Source organism: Alnus glutinosa, chromosome 7, assembly GCF_958979055.1.
Source record: "Alnus glutinosa chromosome 7, dhAlnGlut1.1, whole genome shotgun sequence".
In the NCBI taxonomy this organism is placed as follows: Eukaryota; Viridiplantae; Streptophyta; class Magnoliopsida; order Fagales; family Betulaceae; genus Alnus; species Alnus glutinosa.
In genome coordinates this window covers 850,686-861,127 of record NC_084892.1, presented here as the reverse complement: position 1 = coordinate 861,127, position 10,442 = coordinate 850,686, and the positions used below count along the sequence as shown (strand labels likewise).

General features: G+C 32.0%; 1 protein-coding gene across 1 annotated transcript; it reads left to right on the top strand.

The window, feature by feature from the left end:
• Positions 1 to 521: 521 nt before the first annotated feature.
• Positions 522 to 1,891, top strand: LOC133872236 (glucan endo-1,3-beta-glucosidase-like). The gene is made up of 2 exons (XM_062309686.1): positions 522 to 657; positions 978 to 1,891. The coding sequence occupies exons 1-2, from the start codon at positions 603 to 605 to the stop codon at positions 1,646 to 1,648; spliced, it is 726 nt and encodes a 241-aa protein (XP_062165670.1). The 5' UTR covers positions 522 to 602; the 3' UTR covers positions 1,649 to 1,891.
• The last annotated feature ends 8,551 nt before the right edge of the window (positions 1,892 to 10,442 follow it).

Here is a 10,442-nt window from a genome sequence, read left to right as displayed (position 1 = left end):
AAGTTTATAAAATTTTCAATTCAAGGATAAAACGACATCGTTTTAGATTAAGGGTAAAATAGACACATTTGCATAAAAAAAAAAAAAAAGTCACATGACCCGCATGTCGTCAAAATTCCGTTTAGTTTAACCGCTAAATTGAAATTTTTTGAAACTTGAAGGGCATGTTACAAATTTTTAAATTTTGGTAGCCGAATTGAAAATGAGTGACAACTTTAAAAGGTGAATTGTATTTAACCCATAAAATAAACTATCCAAAAGAGAGTTGTCAACAAGAAATATATATATATATATACCCAAAATATAAATGATATATTAATTTGGTTTTGTCCCCAGAACTCTCAAATTTAGGGACCGGCCCGGGTCATCTGATTAGATACACGGCAGCATTCACGTACACCACTTTGCTACGACTTTGACATTCCATAAGCTCTATATCAACGGCCCCATGCATACTCTGGTTGGCCTCTCTCTCTCTCTCTCTCTCTCTCTCTCTCTCTCTCTCTCTCTCTCTCTCTCTATATATATATATATATATATATATATATATCCATCCCTTCATCAAACAAAAACATCATATCACAAGTAGTTAAGCATTCGCAATGAGAACTCGGACACTAGTCTTTGGCCTTACCTTAGCCTTTCTTTTCATCTATGGTATTTTCTTCTTCTTAATTGTCAATGATATTTTTCTGTTTCTTGTGTGCTTTTCTTTCCATAGAATATAACTCATAATTGAATCCTATTGCACAAGAATCCATGAATTTCTATTCATAAAAAAAAAAAAAATTTATTCATTGAAAAAAAAAGAATCCATGAATTTCCTTCCCCATATCTTGACACAAACTCTATTTTGTAAAATCATTCCTCATTAGCGGATATATTCGACGACCCATTTATTTCTTTGATAATAAGTTGCTTAATTTGTTTGTTGCGTGAAAGCTATCCTTTTGTTCATGTTGTGTTTATATATGCAGGAGCTCACTCTGTTACAATAACCATTACAAACAACTGTGCATATACTATCTGGCCAGCAGACCAAACATCAGCTCAGCAATCTCAGTTATCAAACACTGGATTTGAGCTAGCATCTAAAGCATCCACATCACTGGTTGTCCCAGCTCCATGGAACGGCCGGTTTTGGGCCCGAACCGGATGCTCCATAGATGGCTCGGGAAAGTTCACTTGCGCTACTGCAGATTGTGGAACCGGCCAGGTTGCATGCAACGGCAACGGTGGAGCCCCACCAGCGTCTTTGGCAGAATTCAACTTAGCAGCGAATGGTGGCCAAGATTTCTACGATATCAGCCTTGTAGATGGCTTCAACCTGCCCCTATCAATAACTCCACAGGCTTCATGCACTGTGCCCAACTGTGCTGCCAATGTGAACGAGGCCTGCCCAGCAGAGCTACAAGTGAAAGGGTTTGATGGGAGCGTAATTGGTTGCAACAGCGCATGCATAGAGTTCAATCAACCGCAATACTGTTGCACTGGCGCTTATAGTACCTCAACCACATGCAAACCCACAAACTATTCTATGTTCTTCAAGAACGAGTGCCCTCAGGCCTATAGTTATGCCTATGATGATCCTACTAGTCTCTTTTCGTGCACCGGCGGACCTAACTACAGTATCACGTTCTGTCCATGAATAATATAATAGAGGGAAAAAAAAAACTACACGTTCCTTTCACTACGATAAAAAGCAAACAAATAAATAGCTTGTCCATGAGCTATATATAGGAAGGATCAAATATCTGTATCGTTAATGAATAATTGAATTATCCTGTATGGAAACTAAATAATGATAAAAACTTGTTCTCGTCTACGTCCTTGTAGACGGGTAATATATCTGTATTTGTGCTTATGACAAAAAAGTTTTATCTAGCTGCCATTGTGTCATTGGATCATAAGCTTGCTGCTTGCCATGAGGACTTTATTATTACATAGTTATTGGGCTTATCATCTACAATTATTTGTCCGAATTTGAGAAACCATTGTCATACATCAAGCTTAACATTATGCGCGCGTAATGCTGCCGTAAGAGAAGGTCATGGGACTCCTTAAACGGGGTTAGACCTTGTTTTCTTTTTGAGCGTTGATCGATATATATATATATATATATATAATATTATGATTATTATAGAAAAGTGATTGAGAATGAAGTTCAAATTTGTTACAAAAATTTGATTACAGATCATCCAATGATTAATTTGAACAATATATTGTTAAGTTACTTGAGCTTCTGGGCTGTTGAGAATATTTCTTCGGTATATTATCAATTAAGTGCTCTGCTTTCTCTGCATTCCTTTTCTTCTTCTTCGCCATTGCTAAACAGCAAATTCACTAATTCAGAGAGAGAGAGAGGAACCCTAGAGAAAGGAAGAGGAAATCTGCATATTTGAACCTCAAAAAGAACTCTTGGGGTTACAAATACAATGGGCCAAACCTTCGATCGCTCCGTTCTTTTCGCTCTGTTACGCTATTGGATACTCTATTACTCTTCCAACCAAACTAACTCTGAATTTGAACATGATTCTTGGATATTTGATGATCTGCCATTACTTGCACTATAATTTATCTGATTTTTCGTAGAGTTGTGGAGTAGTGGAACTACTGAACTATTTATCATAAATTCATAATTAATGTTCCAAAAAGTGCCATGGAAGACAATTTCATTAATTTTATAACTTGTTGCTATTTGTCTACTAGAGTAGACTTTTGGGTTAACGATTCGAATGATAAGTTTGAAATACAGTATACTGTTGAGGTTTTTTTTTTTTTTTTTTTTTTTAAGAGAGATATGGCTTGATGTAATTAGTTGTCTAAATTATGTATTGCTTGGAATACAAACAATTAATATGAGAGGGCATATATTTGGGCACCTCTTCGAAAAGGTGGATGCTACACTTGTTCGAACAGATACATTGCCTTCTGATAAGGCAGGTGACGAGCAGACACCCTTTTACATAAGTTGTTTGTATTATATGCAACATAGATAGTTAATTATTCTTAATCCCGGTTAGGGCTGTAAATGAACAGAGTCACTTGCGAACAAGATCGAACTCGATTCATTTATTAAAATGAATAGAGCTTGAACAAAAATTTATGCTCGATTGTTAAACGAGCCGAACTTGTATAAACTCGCTTCGAATCATATAAGCTTGTATAACTTCATTTTTATTATTTCTACAATATTATTTTTAACTTTATAATGAGAACAAGTTAAGTAATTAAAATGATAAAAATAATACTTATCTTCGTAATATAATCAATATAGCTTAAATTATTGTAATTGTGAGTCTTAACATAGATATATGTCTATTAATTTGTGTATGTATGTGTGTGTATATATATATATATATTCAAGAGGGGGGAAGGAGAATTCGAACTAGTGACCTCCGCTTCATGAGTCGTGGTCCCAAGCCGATTAAGCTACCCCTTGGGGACTAATTTGTATATATATGAGTGAGTATGTATGTGTATGTAATGAATGTATCTACATACTATAAGATAAAAAATATATAAACTTGATATTAGATTGTTTAAGGTTCAAGTTAATTTATCTAATTATTCAAATAATAAACATTAACAATAATTAGTATGAATTTACCAGAAAAATAAATAAATAATTAATTGCAACATTTACTTCATATACGAATTAATAAGCTAATTGAACAGTTCGTGAACAAGCTCAAGCTTGTTCGAAAAATAAATAAATAGAGCTTGAAAAATAAATAAACTCGAACTCGGCTCGTGTTTTAAAAAAAATAAAACGAACTAAGTTTGAACATTCAATACTCAGTTCGACTCGATTACAATTATAATTTCGCTAATTTCAGTCATTGGGAAAGTAGATGAATATCCATCATGTAGAGGATGTAGTTGTCGCTTTTTTTCTTACAAAGTTTTCCTTTAAATTATCAGTTGTCTTTAGAGCATGTAATTCTCGTAAGCATTTCATAGACTGTGTAAGAGGATTTTCCCCATTCCATTTAAGAGGAAAAATTCAATTTTTGAAAAAAAAAAATTGATGCTGCTTCCTTTGACAAGAAAATGCATGTATACGATAATTGATAAGTTATTGTTTTTTTTTTTTTTTTTTTTTTCTTCTTCTTCTTTTGGTTGTGTAATGGGTTTAATATGATATTGGGTTTTTAAAAGATGAGTTGTTGGGCTCTTAGCCCATTTGTAATGAGTGGGTTAGTTCATTGGCTAGATATGATAGGATTATTAGTTGTCTTTTGTAATACAGATATAATAAAGGCCCAAAACAATATATCAAGGCATCAAAACAAACTAGTTAATTTCCTTCTTCTCGATCTACTTCTTCTTCTTCTTGGAGAGTGACTTCTCCAAACGAATAATTATAAATGTCATATAAGTGTCTATTAAGTATTCATCAAAAAATAAGGTGGCTTTTAAAATCGTCAAAATCACTATTTGATCAATTACATGCTCAATAATGATTTTAAAAGTCACGTCATTTTTTTATTAACACTTATATAGCATTTAGAATTACTCTATCCAAACAATTACTACATGGGTGTTCAAGCGGTTATAACCGGCGGTTATTGGCTACAACCGCTAACCGCCTAGGCGGTTATTGTATTTTACCAACCGCCTCCGCTAACCGCTTAGGCGGAGGCGGTTATTTATATAACCGCCGGTTAGCGGTTATTGACTACATAACCGGCGGTTATATAACCGCTTTTGAAGATGGGTTTTGGGCTTGTTTTGGGTCAATTTTGTCCGGTTTTGGCCACTTTTTTGGCCGTTTTAGTGCAGATTTTAAGATCAAAATCCAAAAGTTTCTAATTAGTAACAAATCGAAATCATCTATAAAAAAAAAAAAAAAAAAAAAAAAAAAAAAAAAAAAAAAAAAATCCAAATACAAATTCAAATCCAAAAGAAAAATCCTTTAATTTACACTTTGGTATACCTCAACCCAATGATACCATCATAATTCCACAATTTTTTACTAGTTAAAATCAATTTTAAACAAGTTGTAGGCGCTCAATTGCATGCAAAATTAACAAATTCGGTTAAAAACTTGGAATTAGAGTCAAAAGTGTATTGCAAGCTTGATGTGGCGTGATATATATATATTAGGATCCCTTACAATTATTTGTCTGAATTTGAGAGAATTCAGATAGGTGATTGTGAGAGACCACTTTTTTGGGACCTATCTAACCAGATAAGTGATTAAACAGCCTAATTTTTATTTGGTCAGGTGAATCTCAAAAGTAGTCTTTTACGATTACCTGTTCGAATTCTCTCAAATTCGAATAAATAGTTGTAAAAAATCTTATACATATACGGTGGGTCACAAAATTAATATACAGAAAACTTATAATTCTTTTCAAAATTTAAAATAAAATTAAAAAGTTTAGGTAAACATTTGAATGTTTCTTATTGAAAACCGAAGAAAAATAAACATAAATTATGGATTAGGTCACTCCAAATTCTATCTGCGTGTAATCGCAGGCCAGTTAATAACACCAAGAGCTTCAACTTTTTTTTCTTTTTCCATTTTTTTTTTCTTTTTTTTTTTTAAAAAAAAGAGCTTCAAGTTCAAACCATGTGAAGTGGCCACGTTGAAATCAGACAAAATTAGTGTTGGCAAACCAAACCTTACACTTCGCATGGGTATTGGGTAGTGAAAATTCCATGCACGTACGATAACCATAGACGAGTTATGTTTTTTTGAATAACACTTCCATAATTTTTGCACAATTTTAACTTTTTTTTTTTTTTTATCAATCATTGAATTTATTTTTCTACGTGTGGGTCCTAAATATTCAATAGTTGATCTTAAAAAAAAAATTGTTAAAATTGTATAAAAATTGTGCAATAAACATTACTCACTATAGACCAGTCGCACGTTATTAATTGAATATATATATATATAAAAGTCATTTGTCATTTTAGTCTTTCTAAAACATTGACAACCAAGTTGTAAAAATGTTTAAATTTATAATATTTGTTCTGATATTATGTTAAATTACTATATATTTTAAAAACTTAAGTTAATAAAAAATAATTAATGTACTCATTTGACCAATATTCTAGCATGGTTCATTAATTACAAAATTGTTCAGATAAGCTTTGATTAGCTGCAGCTATAATAGTTGTGTTGGCAAACTACGTGAGGAATATGCCTTTTTCTGACTTTTTAGGCCCCATTCATTTCATAAATTAAAGTACTTAAAAAATGAGAAAAATATACTTTAGTCATTACTCCCTCGTTGATTTAGTCTTCACCGTTTAAAAGGTGACATTCGGCCCTCACGAATTACCAAATTGTGGAAAATTATCACATTCGTTGATATTTTCCGTCTTATTAAATGGAATGTTAGTCACGTGATTTTTAACCACATGAACTATCCAAAATATTCTGGGGTAAATTATTTTTTTAATAAAAAAATAAAAAAAATAAAAAAATAAATAAATTGTGGGTGATTGACCAAACTACTCTGTGGCCATTGGCACGAGCTGAATGAAGGTACGTTTTGTTTCTTTTAAGTGGTCATTCAACCTATAATACAATACTTGAGTTGATGTAAAATAAGTTTAAATTGTTGAAAGTAACTTTGGATGGTGCACAAAGTTCTTATTGAAATAAAAAAATATCAATTTGAAAATTTTTGTTGATACTAGACCATATTGATCTGAAATAATAATAATAAAAAAATAAATACTGTACAAGAAATTAAAATTAAATTAAAGAAAGATCTCACAATACTATAGAATCACGCAAGTGCATTGTCCTTAAAGATTGATTTGTGCCTCCCGGAGTGTATAACTCGGTGTGATCGGATCTCTTGACACGCAACCTCCCAAAATTAGACTATAGCATCTATCTTCGTTAATGACACACTTCTAAAAACGAAGATCAAATAAAACAACCCTTTAATCAGAGTGGATGTGGGACTTCAGAATATTTTTTCTTGTAAATAGCTTCTTGGCTTAATACAAATTCACTTTAGAATATATAAAATACACCCCGAAAAATATGATGGAAGCCAAATTAAGAAGAAGTCGTTTTCAAATGCTCATTGGAACTTAATATATAAGAAAAATGAGCGTCAGTTTTCTTTTCTTTTCTTAAATGCCATGATCCAACAATAAGGAAAAAAACGTTTTTTTTCTTCTTCTTACCTTTAAGTCTCACAAGTTTACGACAAATGGTAGGAAACATAACTAACGGCTAAAACCAAATATCTTTTTCTTTAAGGCTGGCTCACCAGATTTTCTAAGGCCGTGAAACAGTTAATGTCCAAACTGCATAAAATGTAAGCTTTAACAACTAACGGCTAAAATTCTTTAAGAAGAAAAATAAACGGTCAAAACAATTTAAGATCAAATCATTAAAATTGATTTTTCTTCTTCATAAAAATTCATGAATATATTTTAATAAAACTGTTTTTTCCTTTGCTATAAAAACTCATGAATACATTTTAATACCAAATAATAAAACATTTAAATATGGTTGAAAATGAAATAATGTTTATAACACACATATTACAACATGAATTAAGTGTAGCATCCATCTTTTGACAAAAAAGAAAACTAACTTGGCTAAAGGGGAATCACCAATGTATTAATTATGCTATAATTTAGGGAAGGGAAGACTAAAAGCACCCAAGCAAAAACCATTTCCTCCTCATGCCTTGCTTAGTTGACTTCAACAAAAAAAATAGCTTGTTATTAAAAGAAGAAATATAATACGTTTATAACTGTTTTACAATTTCAACAACTTTTTTTATTTTTGGTTAAAATTAACAATTGGATATGTAAGATCCACGTGTAGGAAAATAGATCCAATAAAAAAAATTTGTTAGAGTTATATAGAAGTTGTAAACATGGCCTCGTTTAAAAATCCCTCACCCCTCTCCTCCCCTTAAGATTTTTTTTTTGAATGATTGGAAAATAGGATTGATGTGATATAAAATTGAAATAATTTATATGGAAAAGTGAAAAAAAAAATTTTATTGTAGTGAGTTTTTTATTTAAAAAGTAATAAAAAAGTATTGATGTGATATAAAAAGTGAAAAAAGTTAAGAATATTTTGAAGTTGATGTTTTTTAGGAGAAGTGAAAATAAGAAAAATGAGGAGAAAGTGAATTTCAAATACTCCCATAGCATATCTCTTAAAAGAAAGCGCGCTAGGATAGCTAGCTCACTCTTAGCGTACACCTTACGATAAGAGCATTCACATCAGCTTCTCTAAATGGGGTCTGTTCCCTAAGTTTTAGGAAAAATTTCAAGAAAATTACAAAAACCCTTCCACAACAGCTTCTTTAAAATTTTCGTTTCTTTGAGAAGTCCCCTTCAATTGTTTATTCACAAAATATATTATCTCTCTCCTACTTTATTTATTTTTCCTACTTTTAATTAAAGTAAAGCTAACAAATATATTATCTCTCTCCTACTTTTTCTTCTTTTTCTTGCTTTTAATTAAAGGAAAAGTAAAAAAATAATATTTTAATGATATAGAGAAAAATGAAGGAAAGCTGCTGTGGGGTGTTTTTTGATAGGGAAGTAAAAAATAGTTTTGTTTCCTATATTTAAAGAAAATGGTTGAAAAGCTGCTGAAAATGCTACAACAATACGAGCTTGATAAGGTTAAAATTATGGGCTCAAAAAATTCTAATTCAAGTATCTTTAATTTTTTTTTTTTTGACATGTCTACACAAGAGGGGGAGGAATGATTCGAACTAGTGACCACCGCTTCATGAGGCGTGGTCTCCAGTCGATTGAGCTACCCATTGAGAACAGTACCTTACTTTAATTTGATTAATTAGTAACATGTCGACATAAATTTGATTAGTGACATGTGAGAATAGTCAAACAATCTTCTAGTACTACGTTCGAATCAATATATAAAGCCACATATATAAAGTCTCATCTAATATCTATATACCACAAAACTAGCAACCTATTCAATATATATCAAGGTTCATAAATTAATTAAAACATCCAACAATTAGGCCTTGTTATAAGGGGTGGGAGTTGGAAGTGATAGATGTGATATAAAGTAAAAAGAATTTGTATGGAAAAGTGAAAAAGTTTTATATTGTTGTGAATTTTTTTTATTTAAATAGTAATAAAAAATTATTGATGTGATATAAAGTTAGAATGTTTTGAAATTAATTATTTTTGAAAAGGAAAATACTGGGGTACCCACCAACATCCCACCAGGCCTACGTGGCTTGGATTTTTTTTTTTTTTTTTTTTTTTTTTTTTTTTTTTTTTTTTTTTTAAATGTAAGGAATTTCTTTTCAATTTTTAGGATTTAGCAATTTCTTTTGATTTTTTAATCTAAAATTCAAAACGAGTTGTCCGGGAGGGAATTCTTTTTTCATTTCCCCTTCCAACGCCTCTCTCTCTCTCTCTCTCTCTCTCTCTCTCTCTCGGCTGTTTTCACTGGCGAGGTCTCCACCGGCCGGCCCTCTGTCATTCTTCCCCTCCCAACGCCTTTCTCTCTCTCGCTCTCTCTCTCTCTCCTCCGGCCGGTGGTCGCCCTTCACCAGGTAAAGAAGCAATCTTTGAATCTTTTGTCTGGCAAAAGTGTGGAGAAAAGAGATATGACATAGAGAAGCAAGAATGGTAAACTCCATGAGACAAGCTAAGCTCTCTATGTTCAATGTATCTTCTTCGTGCCTCACGCATAGGTAGAAGAAGGTACATGCTACTAGACTGTTTAGAATTCCCCCAAGAGTCTTGTAAGTTTTATATATTATTTTGCTTTTGTTCTGGGATGTGTTTCTTTCCAGATTTGGGCCTGACATTGTGTTTACTGAGTTGGGATTTGATGAAACAATGTATATCTGTTGATTGGTTTGATTTGAAATGTTGGGATTTGCTTATTTTGTTGGATTTCTTTGGTCCTCTCCTCTGGGTTTTGCCCGTTTTGTTCATTTCATTTATGAGTTTTGTCTTTGAATGATTAAAAATGTATATGAGATTCTCTTATTTGGAGGACCTATTATTTATTAGTGTTGATTAATTTTCTAGTGCTTAGTCAGTTTACATCGCTAATTTTTCATGTTTTGGGCGAATCTGAAATGGGTCACTGAGATCTGTGCGACTGTGTAGAGAGATAGATTAATACGATGTGAAGCAAAAGAACTAGGCCTCCATGTGCAAATTGGGTGAGTAAAACGTTTATTGAAGAATCAATTCGTCACGTGATTTTCCTCCTAACAAGCTTGGAATTCTTGATTATTAGATGGAAATAGGATTGAAATAGAATGAATTAATTGAATGATGTCTACAATAGAGAAACAAGTTCGTTCTTGCTATGGTATACCACTTTCAGAAGAGATTGAATACTCTCCTCGATCAATCTTTAGATTTTTAATTTTTTTTTTTTTATTTATCTTTCTTTTTCGTCATGATTGATACCTAACCTTGGGTATCAGCTCGATCAGATAAAAACT

Excerpts from the sequence above, each read along its gene's own strand:
- LOC133872236 (XM_062309686.1), top strand. The coding sequence starts at position 603 with ATGAGAACTCGGACACTAGTCTTTGGCCTTACCTTAGCCTTTCTTTTC. Across the intron at positions 658-977 it reads AGCCTTTCTTTTCATCTATG|GAGCTCACTCTGTTACAATA; the intron begins GTATTTTCTTCT and ends TTATATATGCAG.